The 17,990-nt window shown below is 47.9% G+C and overlaps 2 protein-coding genes and 1 pseudogene across 22 annotated transcripts in view; all 3 read left to right on the top strand.

The window, feature by feature from the left end:
• Positions 1–3,427, top strand: part of Catsperg (catsper channel auxiliary subunit gamma) — a 31,046-nt gene extending 27,619 nt beyond the window's left edge. For 20 of the 21 annotated variants that reach the window (XR_015683242.1, XR_015683237.1, XR_015683238.1 and 17 more), the window contains 7 exons: positions 125–281; positions 460–523; positions 626–721; positions 952–1,041; positions 2,387–2,479; positions 2,586–2,685; positions 2,784–3,427. Coding sequence is in view for 13 of the 21 variants with exons in the window: in XM_087653571.1 (XP_087509697.1) it covers positions 125–281; positions 460–523; positions 626–721; positions 952–1,041; positions 2,387–2,479; positions 2,586–2,685; positions 2,784–3,032 (849 nt within the window). In the remaining 8 variants the exon portion in view is untranslated. 21 annotated transcript variants of the gene reach the window in all.
• A 4,377-nt stretch (positions 3,428–7,804) lies between these two features.
• On the top strand, positions 7,805–10,777 carry LOC148007310 (large ribosomal subunit protein eL27 pseudogene; annotated as a pseudogene).
• A 177-nt stretch (positions 10,778–10,954) lies between these two features.
• Positions 10,955–17,780, top strand: Psmd8 (proteasome 26S subunit, non-ATPase 8). The gene is given in 7 exon segments (NM_001100831.1): positions 10,955–11,354; positions 12,512–12,584; positions 12,705–12,807; positions 14,322–14,487; positions 15,247–15,347; positions 16,489–16,600; positions 17,234–17,780. Coding segments are annotated over 7 exon segments (1,062 nt in total). The 5' UTR covers positions 10,955–10,985; the 3' UTR covers positions 17,372–17,780.
• The last annotated feature ends 210 nt before the right edge of the window (positions 17,781–17,990 follow it).

Genomic DNA, 17,990 nt, shown 5'->3' with positions numbered 1-17,990 from the left:
TGCCGGGGGGGGGGGGGGGTGTTGGGAGGTAGCCACCATGTGCTTTTAGAGGGGTGGATTTCCCTTTGCTCCTTCAAAGCGATCCGGGCCACCCCCGAGCAGGAAGTCTTTTTTTCCTACCCAGGGTTTCCTGATGACGAAAATATTCATCGGCTGTCCACCTGGCAAGCGTCTGGCCTTCGATGTCTCCTACACAGTTATGCATTCCCAGAAGATAAACAAGCACTATCTTGACTGTGTGGTCAAGGACCCCGAGATGCCGTGCTTCCTCTTTCGTGACTGTGTGTCCCATCCCTTCTCCCAAATTTACTGCCCTCCCGTTTGCTTTCCCTCACTCATTCCCTCCTGCTACAGCCCCACCACCTTTTGCTCTAACCTAGAGTCTCCCTCTACCCTTCTTCTGTTCCTCTTTGGACAAAGCTAATTTCTTCCTCCCCTGCTCTCCTTCCCAACCCGCAGTATTCCAGCCCTTCTTCTTAGTCCAGGACTTAGTGACGGGAGACTCTGGCAGCTTCTTGGGCAGGTGAGGACAGACTGGTTGCAGACTTCTGGTACTTGACAGTGGGAGAGGGAGATGAGTGGTTTAAGACCCTAAGTGATCCACGATTGCCTCTGCATTCTTCAGTTATGTGCTGAAGGTGGTGGGCGGTGGTCGCACAGAAGAAACCATCAAAGACTACACAGAAGAGGAAATCTTCCGTTACAACAGCCCGCTGGACACGTAATCCCCTTGGGGTCCTGGTCCACAGCTGGTGGGTCTGGTCTATTGGGTCTCCCCTCCCACTTGTAGTTAAGCAGGGGACTCTTTCTGCCAACTACAAACACTCAAGGTGCCTCAGAGAGGAAAGCCAAGGGTCCCGCAACCCTGCCCCGTCCTCAAGTTCCCCACCCTTAGGTGCTGAGAACCATCTGCACTCTCAACCCACTTTGACTCTTTATGGGCCTGCTTAGAACGAAAAGTCTCATCTGGAAAACCAAAGCTGAAAGGACCACCAGTGACAACAAGTTCTACATAATGTCCCATAAGAGCCCCGGAATAGAGTGAGTGTAAGCCCTGAGACCTCTGCCCTCTGGGCTAGTCTTGAATTCACTATTTACCTACTGAGCAGCATCCCCACACCCCCACTCTGTTATTTTTATCTTTTATCTTTTTTTTTTTTTTTTTTTTTGGAGCTGGGGACCGAACCCAGGGCCTTGCGCTTCCTAGGTAAGCGCTCTACCACTGAGCTAAATCCCCAGCCCCCACTCTGTTATTTTTGTCTTGCACAGAGGCTATGTGACTCCACCTATTCTAAAATTATGATTGTCCTCCTTCTGAAATGTGGGGATCATAGATATACCCTTTGCACAAGCTTCTCCCCACCCACCCCATCCTTCTGGCCCATTGTGCTTGTCTCTGAGAGGATTCCCAGATAGTCACATTAATTGTATCTGTGTTTCCAAAGGAGGGCTATCCTTTGCACAGAGAGGTTCTCCTGGAAGTCTGGGGTCGTTTACTCTGCCTTCAAGCCTTAGATCAAATAAATGCTCCTTCCTTCTGGAGGGCTTAGCCATGCTCTTCTTTTTCCAGATGGGCAGTCAATCCCTCTGGATTCCCACATCTTTTCCCACCCTGAGCCTTTACCTGCACCTCCTCAGCCTTCCCCGACCCTCTGCCTGAATATCTTACAGTTTGGTCCTGACCACTCAGAACCTGTCACTGTCTCCTGGAGGACCTGTCTCTCTCTAGCACAATCTTTGAATAGACACAATCTAACATTTTTTTGAAAATGAAGAATGAACGAGTTAAGGCATGGTCACCATTCGTTGACAGCTAAGTGGAGAAAACTGTAGAGGACCTCGTCAGGATGGAAGGGCTTGGAAACCACTTCTAACTCAATGAAAGGGAAAACTAATCTATCATAAGGCAGCAGATGCGTAGGCTTAGATTTTTTTTGAATCTGGGTTTATTAAATAATGGCCAAGAGGGAATTTGTGAGGAAAGATGTGTCCGTACCTAGCTCATGTCCAGACTGTACTCGTGGGATGAAGGTGGCACACAGTAGGTATTCAATCCAATATCTGAGTCAGTCGGGAGGTGGAGGCAGCCGCAGGCAGCAGCTGAGCGGCCGGTTTGATGGCTGGTGCTCACACAGCCTCACTGTCTGAACGGGGCAGGCGGGTGGAGGCGGAGCCTAGAGACTGGAGGTGTGGTTCAGTGGGAGAACACTTCCCGCACCACTCCAGTGAGTTGGGTCTTGGCCCAGCAGCAGAGTGCTTGCCTGACTCTCACGAGGCCCCAAGTTCAGTCTGAAGCACCATGGTCACCAGACAGCAGGCAGATTGGAGAGACTAGTGTTTCCCCTGGAGTGTAGGGTGCTACCTCTGCCTACACTTGGACCTGTAGGTGGCTGTGTTCGGAGAACTCCCCTTGCTACGACATCATCCCCACAGACATCTTTCCACCTGAATTCTTCTTCAAGTTGTTAGTGAGCAATAGGTAAGCCAGGCGCGTAGCTGGGGATGGGGGTGCCGCGTGCCGAGATTGTTCCCTGGCATGGTGCCCCCACTAAGTAACTCAATCCTGGGCTCCATCCCCTCACCAGAGGTGTAGACGACAGCACATACTGTGACTACCAGCTCACCTTCATAGTGCACATCCACGGGCTGCCGCTCAGCAGCAAACGGTCCTCCTTCACTTTTGTCGTGAGTGGCAGCCAAAGGCTTCCCTGCTGGGTGGGCAGGGGTTCACCTACTGCTATCCCCCCACCCGACCCCTTGTGACTGTTGTGCTGGGCTTGCAGGTGTCCTCCACCATCTTTCTAGGCTTGGTGGTCCTCTACATCCTGTTCTGCCTCCTGTGGCCTCACATATCGAGGGCCTGGGCCTCACTACGCTGGAGGATTAACAACATCATGGCGTCCGAGTCCTACTTCACATACGCCACCTCCACTGCGGGCTTCAGCCTCCAGTCCCACAGCTCAGAAGAAAGTTTCAAGGGTCCCCCCAGAGTAGATTCCAAAGAAGGCAATGTTCAAGCTAAGAAAGCATAGGTGGAGGGGTTGGGGATTTAGCTCAGCGGTAGAGCGCTTGCCTAGCAAGCGTGAGGCCCTGGGTTCAGTCCCCAGCTCCGGGGGGAAAAAAAAAAGAAAAAAAAAAGAAAAAAGAAAAAAAAAAGAGAAAAAAAAAAAGAAAAAAAGAAAGAAAAAAAAAGAAAAAAAAGAAAAAAAAAAAAAAAGAAAAAAAGAAAGAAAAAAAAAGAAAAAAAAGAAAAAAAAAAAAAAAAAAGAAAGCATAGGTGGCCTGAATCGCTGGTCTTGTCTTCCTTATAAACTGTTAGGCCTCTCCTCCTGGGGACGAATGCAGCCTTACACCTACCCAGGATCTTCTGGTTTGCTAGAATGTTCATGTCTCTCTCAGACCCTAATAAAGCCTCATTTCAGTACCAGTCCCAAGTCCGCAGAGACTAGTCTGCCCTAGTTAACCGCCGAAACATCAGAATCTGGTTTCCGAGATGGCGCAGCAGATAAAGGGGCTTGATCCCAAGCCTGACAACCTGGGTTTGATCCCCAGGACTCGTCAGGTCTAAAAGAGCTGACTCTCTGAAGCTGTCCTCTGGCCTCCTCATGTGTGCACACGCACGCACGAATACACCCTAACAGTGTGTTTTAAGTTAAGCCAGGTGTATGTCTTTATTCCCAGCAGAGGAGGCAGAAGCAGGTGGAGCCCTGAGTTTGAAGTCAGCTTGGTCTACATAGCAAGTTCCAGCCCAGGCAGATCTATATAGACCCTGTCTAAAACCAAACAAAAACAAATGAACAAAAAACATCAGAACAAACCACAAAATGATGCTAGTTAGTGTGGTGGCTGGGACTGACCATCTGAACACTTAGGAGGCTGAGGAAGCAGAAATATTCTGTTTGAGGCCAGTCTGGGTTACTTAGTGACTTCCAGGCTGGCGTGGACTAACCAAGAGAAAGATCCATTAAACCATCAATGATTTTAAAAGTCAAGGTTGGGAGAGATGGCTCAGCCGTTAAGAGCACCAGCTACTCTTCCAGAGGTCTGAGTTCAATTCTCAGGAAGCATCCAGTGACTCACAACTCATAATGTGTTCTGATGCCCCCTTGTGGCCTGTAGGTGAGCATGCAGACAGAGGATCCATATACATAAAAATAAATCTAAGGGGCTGGAGAGATGGCTCAGTGGCTAAGAGCACTGACTGCACTTCCAGGGGTCCCGAGTTCAATTCCCAGCAACCACACGACAGCTCACAACCGTTTGTAGCTCTAATTCTAGGGGCTCTGACACCTTCAAACATGCAGGCAAAACGCCAATGCACATAGACTTAAAACCTTAAAAAGTTAAGCGTGTTCTTGGCACAGGTGCTTGGAAATAGTTGTAAAATGTTTGAAGGTTTAGGTTTTTCAAAACCTATTTTACTAAGGATTCTTTTTTTAAAAAGATTTATGTATGTGAGTACACTGTTGCTGTCTTCAGACACACCAGAAGAAGGCATCAGATCTCATTACAGATGGTTGTGAGCCACCATGTGGTTGCTGGGAATTGAACTCAGGACCTCAGGAAGAGCCATTAGTGCTCTTAGCCACAGAGCCATCTCTCCAGCCCTCCTCCTCCTCTTTTTTTTTTTTCCGGAGTTGGGGACCGAACCCAGGGCCTTGTAGTTGCTAGGCAAGCGCTCTACCACTGAGCTAAATCCCCAACTCCTCCTTTTTTTTAAAGATTTATTTATTCTATATGAATACACTGTCACTCTCTTCAGACACACCAGAAGAGGGCATCAGATCTCCATCACAGATGGTTGTGAGCTGGGAATTGAACTCAGGACCTCTAGAAGAGCAGTCAGTGCTCTTAACCCCTAAGCCCCCTTTACTGTTTTTTTTTTGTTGTTGTTGTTGTTTGTTTTTTCCGGAGCTGGGGACCGAACCCAGGGCCTTGTAGTTGCTAGGCAAGCGCTCTACCACTGAGCTAAATCCCTAACCCCTACTAAGGGTTCTTAAACATTTTAACCTCCCTTCCAGCCAACCGCCCACCAGAGGGGCAAAGGGAGATGTGGACCTGTTTAGGAATAGTTCTTTGGGGCAGCACTAGTCTTCGTTGCCAGGATATTAGCAGTTCGGTTTCCATGAATTGGCAGTAGTAACTCCATCTACTTGTGAACACCATTCATGAATTAGCAACAGCAGTGCAGTTTGATGGAGAAGAAACCGCAAGGCTCTGCCAACCGGCCCGAGGCTGCAGATGCTGTAAGAAACTGCTGGAATACCATGGATAGTTCTCTGGTGCATTTTTATCTTTGAAGTCACAACAAACTATCATCAGCAAAGAAGGCAAGGTGACCGGTGTCAGCAAAGAGTGGCAAGGCGAACCAATATCACACAGCCTGGTCCACTGTCTGTTGGGTTATATTTATACCCTTCCCAAACATCCCATGCTCTCTCAAGCGTCTGCTCTAGCAAAAACATCACGTGCCCCTTTTCCAGGCAGCTTCCAGAAAAACAGCACGTCTGTTCTCAGCAAAACATCCTCCCACATGTCTGCCTCGGGAAAGCACGCTCTCATAAGACAGTTCCCAGAAAACCACCACATACCACAACTGATTCTCCAAAGAAACCAGGGATTTTTTCACTTTTTTTTTTCGGAGCTGGGGACTGAACCCAGGGCCTCACTGAGCTAAATCCCCAGCCCAATTTTTCACTTTCAAGCTTTGATTTCCACTCAACAGTTTGATTTCCTGAGAAACTATTCAGAGTGGCTACAGAACAGGCAATTATGGCTGCTGTCTTTCCAGATGACTCTACCTGAGTACCTGCCCCAGCAGCTCAGCTCCTCTGATACGATGGCATCCCCTCTACTCTCCAGGTCCTGTCTGTGGCCTGCATCGTGTTCTATCTGCTGCCCTGACTGTGACAGCCAGTGCCTGTCTAGTGGCTCATGGGCAATGAGAGGTTCTGTAATAGTTTGCAAGGAGGGCTGGAGAGATGGCTCAGTGGTTAAGAGCACTGACTGCTCTTCCAGATGGTCCTGAGTTCAAATCCCAGCAACCACATGGTGGCTCACAACCATCTGTAATGGGATCTGATGCCCTCTTCTGGTGTGTCTGAAGACAGCTACAGTGTACTCATATACTAATAGTTTGCAAGGAGTCAACCCTATGCTTGAGCATTCTACACGGAAGTGATAATTTATGAGGTTGTGGTTGATTATTTTTCTTTACATTCATTTAGTGTGTGTGCGTTTGGGGCAGGGGTAGGCATCCACGCCACGGTATGCATGTGGAGGTCAGAGAACAACTCGTAATAGATTTTTTTCTGTCCTTTGAGTTCCAGGATTTAAACTCAGGCTGTCATGCTCGGTGGCAATCACACTACAGGACCTATCTCAATGCCCTCCCCCCCTTTTTAAGTCTCACTGTATAACAGAGCAGCCGTAGGCCAAGCTGCCCTTAAACCCGCACTGATTCTTATGTCTCTGCTTTATGAATGATGAGATTCCAAATATGTGCCCGAGAGTCAAGCTTCTGTTTGTTTTTCTACAAACTCCATCCCCCCCCTTTTTAAATAAAAGACTTGTATTTGTATGTGCAAGTACTTCCTGTTTATGTGCATCACATGGGTGCCTGGTGCCAGTGGAGACAAGAAAAAGGTACTGGATCGCTTGGAACGGAAATTACAAATGGTTGTAAGGGGACACACGGGAGCTGGAAACCCAAAACTGGATTCTCTCTGAGGGCCACAAGTGCTTTAAGCCATGTCGTCTGCACCTCCACTTCTCCCTCCTACCCTCCCTCCCCTACTCTCTCTTCTGTGGAGCGAGGGTCTCATGTAACTCAGGTTGGCTTTGGAGGATGACTTTGAAATCCTGATGCTTCTCCATCTCCCCAACTCGGAGATCACAGCTTTCCCTAGCACACTCTCCTCGGTGTTGTTAGCAAAGGCTTTGGGGTCTGGCCCCTCCATGTCTGCTCAAGTCTGTACTTTCAGCCCTGCCTTCCATCTTCACCCTCGGAGGCCGAAATCTCATGTCCAGTTGCTCAGAGAAGGGGTGAGCCCTAAGTCGTATCAACCACTGAGTTCAGGGTCCCCACTCTACCAATTGCAGGGCAGCAAAGTCAATCCTATGCCATTCCGAATCATATCCCAGTGTTTTGCTTGTGTGTTTTGCACAATGGCAGTTCTGAAGTGTCCGAGAAAGAACAAAAGGATACAAAGAAAGCAATGTGACAGGTGGGCATTGTAGCCCTGACCTTTAAACGCCAGCACAGATGAGGAAGAAGCAAGCGACCCCCTATCCTGAGAATAATGTATTATAGAGCTATTTTGGGGGCAGGTGTCAGGATACTTTGGGGGTGATATTTATGTACTGATGGAAGTGAATATTGGATAAAATTGGGAAATTCTGGCTAGTGAGATGGCTACTCAGGTAAAGGGACTTGTTGCCAACCCTGGTAACCTATTTGACCCCCAGAGCATGACAGGAAGAGAGACACCTCTCCTGGTTTGTCCTCCCATTTCAGTGCTGTGGCAGTCTCTCCCTCAAAAGTAAATTAGTGACTTTATTTGGGGGAAAAAAAAAAAAAGATCCTCAGGCGGGAGAGGTGTCTCAGCAGTCAAGAGCACTGACCGCTCTTCTACAGGACCTGATTCCCAGCAAGCACATGGCCATCTGATGCCCTCTGCTGGCCTGCAGAGGTACAGGCAGATAGAGCACTCACATAAAACACATAAGCTTTATTTTTCTTAAAAAAAAAAAAAAAAAAGGTTGTTCTTTCCTTTCTGCTGGGTGTCGGCTGCTTGCTGTAGAAATGGGCAAGTTCATGAGACCCGGGAAAGTAGTGCTGGTCCTGGCTGGACGCTACTCCGGACGCAAAGCCATCATGGAAGAACTTGGATGATGGTACCTCAGACCGCCCTCACAGCCACACCCTGGTGACTGGAATTGACTGCTATCCCCGAAAAGTTACAGCCGCCATGGGCAAGAAGAAAATCACCAAGTGAGCCAAGATCAGGTCCTCTGTGACTAGAGCCACCTCATGCCTACAAGGCACTCTGTGGACATCCCAGTTGGACAAAACTGGTGTCAACAAGGATGTGTTCAGAGACCCATCATTGAAACACAAGGCCAGCCCGGAGGCCAAGGTCAAGTTCGAGGAGAGATACAAGACAAGGAAGAACAAATGGTTTTTCCCAGAAGCTTTGCTTTCAATGGTATTTTTATTTTCGCCATTAAAAATTAAAACAAAACAAAACAAAAAACCAACAAAAACGACAACAACAAATCAAGAGTCCCTGGATAGCCAGGGCTACCCAGAAAACCCTTGTCTTAAAAAACAAAACAGGGCTGGAGAGATGGCTCAGTGGTTAAGAGCACTGACTGCTCTTCCAGAGGTCCTGAGTTCAAATCCCAGCAACCACATGGTGGCTCACAGCCATCTGTAATGGGATCCAATGCCCTCTTCTGTGTATATTTACACTGAAGACAGTTCCAGTGTATTTATATAAATAAATAAATAAATAAATAAATCTTTAAAACATTTTTATTTTTAAAAGGATGAAAGACGTTTAGGATGGTAAGAGCTACACAAAGAAACCCTGTCTCAAAAAATCAAAACCAAACCAAAATACAACAACAATAATGCTATAATAATAAAAACCATGAAACCTCTGCCGCTTTTTTTTTCTTTTTCTTTTTTTCGGAGCTGGGGACCGAACCCAGGGCCTTGCGATTGCTAGGCAAGTGCTCTACCACTGAGCTAAATCCCCAACCCCCCTCTGCTGCTTTTTGACATTTAAACCATAGGCATGTATGGTTTTTGTAAATAGTTCACACATTTATGTTTAGATTGTTTCTGTATAAATTTGAAGAAACGTATGGAAGGCCTTTAGAGATGCCAGGGAAGTCTCAAGGGTATTACTATCTAAAGGGGACCTGAACAAGGAGGGCATCAGTAGACATGATAACAAGAAAGGGAAAAATCTCAGACCAGATGACACTCAAGGAGAAGGAAGACCAAAGTGTGGATGATTCAGTCCTTAGAGGGGGGAACAAAATACACACAGGAGGAAAGATAGGGACAATGAGTGGAGCAAAGACTGAAGGAAAGGTCATCCAGAGACTGCCCCACCTGGGAATCAATCCCATCTGCAGCCACCAAACCCAGTCACTATTGCTGATGCCAAGAAGTGCTTGCTGACAGGAGCCTGATATGGACGTCTCTTTCCAGGCTCTGCCAGAGCCTTACTGATACAGATAAGGATGCTTGCAGCTAACCATTGGACTGAGCACGGGGACCCCAATGAATGAGTTAGAGAAAGGACTGAAGGAGCTCAAGGGGTTTGCAACACTATAGGAAGAATAACAATATCAAGGAACCCCCCCCCCCCAAGCTCCCAGGGATTGAATCACCAACCAAAGAGTACACATGGAGGGACCCAAAGCTCCAGCTGAATATGTAGCAGAATGTAGCACTGTCTGGCATCAATGGGAAGATAAACCCTTGATTCTCTGAAGGCTTGTTTCCCCACATAGGGGAATGCCAGGGTGTTGAGGTGGGAGTGGGGTGGGTGGGAGTGGGGGCATCTTCAGGGATAGGGTGGGAGGAGAGATTCGAGGGGGGAGGGGTTAACATTTGAAATGTAAATACATAAATATCCAATAAAAATAAAAGTAAAAAAAAACCCTATTATTTTTAAAAAAAGAAAGAAAAAAAATGGCCAAGCAAAGCAAGCATGCCCTCACTGTCTGTGGAGTCCTACTTATACTCTCCAAACGTCATGAGTCCTCTTACGGCTCTTGCTTCAGCAAAACATCACAAGTTTGCATCACATGACACAACCAGAAATTTCCACTCCAACCCTGTATTGAAAAATCAAAAGAAACAAACAAAAAAAACCCATCTTGGTATACACAAATGTGTGGGCTGCATGTATGGATATGTACCACGTGTGTGCCTGATGTTTTTGGAGTTCAGAAAAGAATATCAGATTTCCTGAAACTGGAGTTAGAGTTACCACCATGAGGATACCGAGAATCCAACTTGTGTCTTTTGCCAAAACAGCAAGTGATCTTGACTTCTGAGCCATCTCTTCAACCTGTACTAGTTATATGTATAATTCCTCCATTTCCTGGCCTCACTTCTGCCAGGAGACCATATATATGTAATATAATTTTAAAATATATTTACTCTCATATATAAATATGATATATATATATCATATATATTTCAAGACAGGATTTCTCTGTGTAGGATTGGCTGTCCTGGAATTCACTTTGTAGACCAGTTTGGCCTTGAACTCACAGAGATCTGCCTGCCACTGCCTCCCAAGTGCTTGGATTAAAGGTGTGAACCACAAGGCTCGGTCTGTAATTATATTTTAATTCAAAAGGAAGAAAAAAGGGGACCTGAGAGATGGTTCAGTGGTTAAGGGCACTGACTACTTACACTTCCAGAAGTTCTGACTAAAATTTCCAGCAGCCACATACATGGTGCCTCACAAAGGGATCGGATGCTCTCTTCTAGTGTGTCTGAAGACAGTCACAGTGTACTCATATACATAAAATAAATAAATCTTGTTTTTGGTTCTTTTTTTTTTTTCGGAGCTGGGGACCGAACCCAGGGCCTTGCGCTTCCTAGGTAAGCGCTCTACCACTGAGCTAAATCCCCAGCCCCATAAATCTTGTTTTTAAAGGTCTGAAAAAGGTAAGAAAACTGTGGAAGAATAATAAACACGAGCGCCCTAATTTTAAACCCCACCTGCTAGTCCTCTCACAGTCCTAATAGTGATACCTGACAAGTTTTCCAAATGGTTCCACATCGCCACCTCTTGGCCTCGTGGCGGTACCCTTAAGATGGAAATTCTACAGATCGAAGCAAGGGCGGCCATGGTGACTACTGGAATGGGAGGAGCATTGTGGGAATTGTTTTCAGTTGGAGCAAACCGACTTCCGTTCACCATTTTGAATGACAACAGAGGCGGAGCTGTGGCATGTTCATTAAGGGCCGGACTGCGAAGGCGCCCAGAGGAGAGCCGCGGCGCTCCTCCCGCCGTGGGCAGAAGCTAGCAGTCGTAGCTCCGCCTCCGGCTTTGGGCTCCACCTCCCGGCCTCACTTCCGCCGGGAGAGCATTGCTCGGCGTCGTTGCCGTAAATCAGGTCGGCTGTTTGCTGCATCACGAAAGATGGCGGCCGCGGCGGCTACGGTGAACGGGACAACCGGCGTTTCAAGCTCCGGGCCCGCGGCCACCTCGGGCGGGATCCTACAGGCAGCGGCCGGCATGTACGAGCAACTCAAAGACGAGTGGAACCGGAAGAGCCCGAATCTTAGTAAATGTGGAGAAGAGCTGGGCCGCCTGAAGGTAAGGGGTCGCCGGGTCCTAGATGCCTAGTGCTTGAGGGAAGGTGACGGACGGGGGAGCTCAAGGCTAGTATAGTAGAGCGGGCCAAGGAATGAGAAGAGCGAAGTTCGGTGGGCCTGGAGGACTAAGAAGGGAGAGACGGCTGGAGCCAGCCAAACGCGACCCCTAAGGTAGCGGGGAGGGAGTGATGGAAAGATTGGTTCTGGCAGAATCGAATGAGATGCTTTGGTGCTTGGAGGGAGGCAGAAGTGGGATCAGACACTGACGAACGAGGAGATGGTGAGAAGAATAAGGCTGAGATGACGGGGCGTTAAGGGAATGTGTGGTAAATAAAGCCCAGGGACGCTGTGAGAGAGCAGAGGTTAGGAAACACCTGTTTGAAGAGGGGCGACAGGAACAGTTTGAGGCCATAATGGACCTAGAAGAGCATGATTTTTGGTTATAAACACATTTAGGTGTATACAAGGCCGGCGTGGTCTTCAATAGCGACTTTGAGGAGGTTTGGGGCTACGTAGACCTCGTCCCAAAAATTATATATGTAAATATATATGTATAGGTATATATATATTATTAATAAGTAAGCAAGAAAATATGTATTAGGTCCCTAAGTTTACAAAGGAATGGTGTCTGGGCTGGACTGGGGGAAGGGGAAAATTAGCCCCACACTCCTTGACATAGCCTTGTTAACCCTTCTTAGGCAGACTGAGGAGGGGAAAGTCTCCCCAGGATCATAGCTAAAGATTATGTCCTATACTTGTAATCCCAGCACTTAAGAGGCTGACACTAGGGTCTCCAGTTCTAGATCAGACTGGCCTGCCTAGGGAGCTACTGTCTCAAACAAAACAAAAAAACCTAAAACAAGCCAAAAATAGCAACAGAAAGAATTGAGGTCATGGGTGTCTCCCCACCCCATGGTTCCACTGAGTGCCTCCTGTTTCCCAGTGGAGTAGTACTAATGTTTGTGAGATGAGGTAATCCTGTTGGTACTCTGTGTGCTCAGGCCCTGTGCTAAATGCTTTACAAGTCCTGACTCCTTTAATACTCATAGCAGTTGTGTGGGTTAGGATGCATGTGAGCTCCATTTTGCCAAGTAGGGACATGAAAGTTCAGAGAAAGTAAGTAATCTGTATTTGAAGTCTCTTCATTCCTCCTCTCAGTTGGTTCTGCTGGAGCTCAATTTCCTGCCAACCACGGGGACCAAACTGACTAAACAGCAGCTCATTCTGGCCCGTGAGTGTCACTGGGGTTGGTGGAGGGTGACGGGCTTGGGGTCATTGTAGGGATGTCTGTAGTGCTGATCCCAAGGGGATTCTAGTCACCACCTGAGAGTCCCTCTACTCTTACTCACAGGTGACATTCTGGAAATCGGGGCCCAGTGGAGCATCCTATGCAAGGACATTCCCTCCTTCGAGCGCTACATGGCCCAGCTCAAATGCTACTACTTTGATTACAAGTGAGGTTGGGCTCTCTAGGGAGGGGACTGAGGTAGGGGTGGGTAGTTCCTTGGTAGTTCATTTATCTCTGTCTTCTTCACCTGAGAACCATCGCTCTTCTTAGCTCTGTCCCCAGAAGCCAGAGAGCCAGAAGAGTAACTTAGAGCTCTTGAAACTGGGTTTGTTTATGTAGTCTATTTCTGTAAGTTTCTTTTTTTTTTTTTTTTTTTCTTTTTTTCGGAGCTGGGGACCGAACCCAGGGCCTTGCGCTTGCTAGGCAAGTGCTTTACCACTGAGCTAAATCCCCAACCCCCTTCTGTAAGTTTCTAAACAGTTTTGTTTTCTTTATGTATTTCCATGTATATGTGTGCTCTGTCTGCTTTTATGTCTGAACACCACAGAAATGCATAGGGTCCCATTATAGATGGTTATGGGCCGCTATGTGGGTACTGGGAATTGAACTCAAAGACTTCTGAAAGTGCAGAGCTCTTCAAGCATCTAGTGCTTTTAACTGCTGAGCCATCTCTTCAGCCCCTCCAATGTTTTCCCTTATCTAGTCCTACACTATGGCCCCTCTTCCCAGTGTGGCTACGCATTACCCTTCATTCTTGACTCCTCAGACTGACATATCTATAGCAGCCAGTAGGATGCTACTTTGCTTTACTTTGCTGGTGTTTTATTTTGTTTGAGACAGGGTTCAAGGTGGTCTACCTGCCTGCGGCTGGAGATTATATGTAGTGCTGCCCCCTGCTGGTTTGTTTGTCGTTTTTTTTTTTTTTTCTTTGTGTTTTTGTTTTGTTTTGTTTTGTTTTGTGTAGCCTCGGCTGGCCTGGAACTCTGCCTCCTGAGTGCTGGGATTAACAGCATGGGCCACCATACACAGCTGTTGTTTTCTGAGGCTGTGTCTTGTATGCCCCAAGCTGACTGAGAACTCAGTTGTGTAGCTGATCTTGAACTTTCGATACTCCTACCTGTACCTCCCAGTGGCTGGGATTACAGGTGTGCACCCCCATGTCTTGTTTACAAAGTGCTAGGGATTGACCCAAAAGTCTCCTTCATTCGAGGGAAGCATTCTGCTCACTGAGCATTCGCCTCTGGATACTGTTCTTATGGCTTTACTTAGTTTAGACTGGTTTTTTTTTTTTTTTCTTTTTTTTTTTTTCTTTTTTCTTTTTTCTTTTTTCTTTTTTTCGGAGCTGGGGACCGAACCCAGGGCCTTGTGCTCGCTAGACAAGCGCTCTTCCGCTGAGCTAAATCCCCAGCCCCTAGGTTAGACTGTTTAATTCACTTACGTTTACTGAACATGCCTTTATGATGTGGATACCGTGTGACAACTGTTAAACAGATGGGAAGTAGACGGATCACTGTGATCCATATATGTTCTGTTCATATGGCTGTGGCTTTTCTTGCCTCTCTGTACCTAACCTGTCTGAGCTTCTGCAAGTAGTTGTAAGATTACTGGAAGGTAGACGAGGGACTTGGTTAGCTCCCAGGACCTATTAATTTTGGTTCCCTCCCACACTCTGGTTTACAGGGAGCAGCTTCCTGAGTCAGCCTACATGCACCAGCTCCTGGGCCTCAACCTCCTCTTCCTGCTCTCTCAGAACCGAGTGGCTGAGTTCCACACAGAATTAGAACGATTGCCTGCCAAGGACATCCAAACCAATGTCTACATCAAACACCCTGTATCCCTCGAGCAAGTGAGGCTGGGCAGGGGAAGGGAGATCCTGGGTGAGGTGGGTGGTACCACTTCAGACTTTGGTTTCCTGGAAGAATAATCAGCCATTACCAATCACCAGCTCTGTTAACCAGCAAAACAAATATGTGCCAGGCACCAGGATAGTTTAATGTTAAGGTGGATCAAACAGATAAACCCTAATATAGGGTCTATAAAGTAAGGAGGTAGAGAGGTCCCAAAAGAATGAGCCACCTGTGTGGTATGTGAGACATTAAGTGTTCTGGGGACTTTGGCCTGGGAGAGGTCAGAGAGGGTCTGAAAGGGCTAAGAGGTCATCCGGCAGAGGTGGTTTGTGTCCTATGGCTCAAACCTGCTGCCATACTTAAAGGGCAGCAAAGAAGACAGTGGAAGAAAGTGGGTAGAGCCAGGGTGAGGCCGGGGAGCTGAGGTTAGGAAGTTGTGTCAGATTCTGAGACATCCAGAGGACTAAGCTGTAAGGAGGGTGGCAGAGTGGCAGGTAGGTGTAGTGGGAGATGGGGTTGATACATACACCTCTTTCTCCCTTATGTTTGGAGAGAAGGTGGTTAGATGCCAGTCTAGATGAGGCTGCCAGGGAGTGTGTGTGAGCCAGGTAGGGCTTCTTGGAAGAGGAAGAGCCCAGTCTACTGGAGATGGGTGGGCTAAGTGGCAGAGGGTGTTCTGGTAGATCGGGGATTGCACCAAGGGAACAAGGAAAGCCTGTCACCTCCATCTTCCTCCTCTTCTTCCTTGGCCTTGGCAGTACCTCATGGAGGGTAGCTACAACAAGGTGTTCCTGGCTAAGGGAAACATTCCCGCTGAGAGCTATACCTTCTTCATTGACATCCTGCTAGATACTATCAGGTATGTGGGGTCCAGGCCCCCAGACTTCCCATCCTTGTTTGTCCCCTACATGCCAAACTGCCTGATTCCTATGGTTTGATGCACACCCTGGTGTTTCTCGTAGTGTATCCCCTCCACCTCCTGTGGTGCATGGTGGGGTTACAAACTTGCACCACCACCCTGCTTTGTGTGGTGCTGGGAATAGAACCCATGCTTCAGGCATGCTAGGCACACTCTCTTGTTCGTTCATACAAGAACCTCCTCTAGATACTTGAAGAAGGGTGTTGTGTTCTTGTGAAGGTTCCTATGTGAAAAGACTTAGAGACTGAGGTGTGGGTTGTTGTGGTAATTATTAAAACATGGTTCTTTTATCCCTTGCTAGTGCTGGCTCCGTAGGTCCACATGGCATCTGTGGGGTATTTTCATCTCAATGCCATCCAGCTCTAGGGCACCATGCCATGTTAACACCCAGCTAGTCTCTGTCCCCGGTGGTCTCTCTGCCCCAGCTAGGCTAGCTGCATGCCGTGGCTGCCCTCTCCCGGCTGTCTATCTGTCTTGAACGCTGTTCATACTCCCAGAAACCTCTCTGCTGCTGCCCTGTTTACATTCCCAACATCCACCCCTAATAATTATGGTATGAACTCCCAATAACCCCTTAAAATTGACTCAATAAGCTGTAGCTTAGCAGTCAGATTTATATGTTAAGGTTTCAATCCACAATACATCCACACAATAAACTCACAACCAATATAAACTTCCCACCTAAATAAGGTAAACTGACCTGTAGAAATCCATCCCTTAAGAAGTATTCGTAACTACCTATGGCCATTTAAGGTCGCCCAAACCTAGGTTGTCCTTCTCTGCCTCCATCTTGGTTTTTTTGTTTTTGTTTTGCTTTTTTTTTTTTCTCTTCTCTCCTGCCTTATAAAAACTTTGTCCTCTCTTTACTTTTTACTGTTCAATCATGGGTCTTGACCCATCCTGTGCCAGCCCTCACCTGCATAAAGTCTTCAACCTACACTGGGTCCCTTCTGGCCCTTGCCTGCTTTGTGGCTGGTCAAGTTGGTCCCCTCCTTCTGAGCCCTCAGTACTAGAGTCAGCCATTGGAAGACAGGGTCTGGGACGTTGTCTGCCCAGTGATGAGAGCTGTCACCTTCCACAGGGATGAAATTGCAGGATGCATTGAGAAGGCCTATGAGAAAATCCTTTTTGCTGAGGCTACCCGGATCCTCTTCTTCAGCACACCCAAAAAGATGACAGACTATGCCAAGAAGGTGGCTGGGGTGTGGGACAAGGGACTGTGGATCAGGGTTGGGGGTGGAGGATATTGTTCCCTGTCTGAATGGTGTCAGTGCACTGTGAGGATGGGACACCAAAAGAACAAAGACTGCCCATGACTAAACCCAGTTATGAGACTCCAGGCAAGTGGCGCAGCCTCTCTGAGCTTGCTGGCCTTTTCGTAGAAAGAGGCTAGAGTCTGGCACGTGTGGCGCCTAGCACAGTACCTGGGTCCAACTCTAGGCTCTGCATCCAGTTTGCCCTAAGAATTCCTTAGAAGCAGCACGGTTGCACTGCTTCATTTGAGTGTCCCCAGGGATGTTGGCTCCTTGGTGTCCCAGGAGGCAGGAGAGGAGGCAAGAGGATAATGTGAGGAGTGATGGGGACAGCTGCCAACTAGTTACTGTGGACCAAACACAGTCGTTCTCAGAGGCTTTTTTAAGTCCTCTAGACCCGTGGAGGAGGAGTGTGGTACCCATCTCAAACATGGAGGAACGGAGACAGAATAGACAGAATAAACCTAGTGGCAGTGATCCATTACAAAACAAGCCATGGTCCACTGGGAGGTGGCTACACAGGGTGGGGAGCAGCCTGTGGGTCACCCACCTACTTCTCATTTCTTTCCTCAGCGAGGTTGGCTGCTGGGCCCTAACAACTACTACAGCTTTGCCAGCCAGCAGCAGAAGCCAGAAGACAGCACCATCCCCTCCACTGAGCTGGCCAGGCAGGTCATCGAGTATGCCCGGCAGCTGGAGATGATTGTCTGAGCCTCGGCCAAGGTGGTGGGCATGGCTGGTCCAGCAGTCTTAGCACGGGCTGGCCCTCAATAAAGGCAGATTAACCTCCTATGGGCCCTAGTCTCCCCAGTGGGATGGTGGAGATAAGAATTTGGGAGTTTGGGGGCCTCTGGGCCTTCTGGGTGAGTGTTTCCTCCCAGTTGTCACTGCTCTGGGTTTTCAGCATAGCTGCCCAGTGGCCCGCAGGAGAGCACAGGCCCTGACTGAGGTGCTCTTCTAGCCAGCTGTGGGTGCCTTTTGGTACTGGGCAAGGGGATTGTTTTCCAGTGAAGCACCATGTGTCTCAGTTTTTAAAAAATGTTGGCCATGGATTAAATAATTTTTAAAATGACACATGAAACTGACTTTGAGCCTCTGTAATAAATGGTATGGACCCTGATGTGGATATATCTGGGTATATCCATTCTGGCCTCTCCTTGAGCCAGGATTGTAACTTAGACCGGACTGGCACTAGCTGGTTTCCTGCTTTGAAGTTCTTGGGAAACCAAGTCTAGCCAAGACACCTGCAGGGTTCAAGAAAGCTGTCCAGTTGGTTGTCCAGTAACCCCTGCCCTAGGCCAGCCACCTTATTTTAAAGGAAGCCATCCCC

The sequence above is a fragment of the Rattus norvegicus genome, chromosome 1, assembly GCF_021556685.1.
Source record: "Rattus norvegicus strain SHRSP/BbbUtx chromosome 1, alternate assembly SHRSP_T2T, whole genome shotgun sequence".
NCBI classification, from domain to species: domain Eukaryota; kingdom Metazoa; phylum Chordata; class Mammalia; order Rodentia; family Muridae; genus Rattus; species Rattus norvegicus.
The sequence above is the reverse complement of the archived record's forward strand: the minus strand, read 5'-3'. Positions and strand labels throughout refer to the sequence as shown.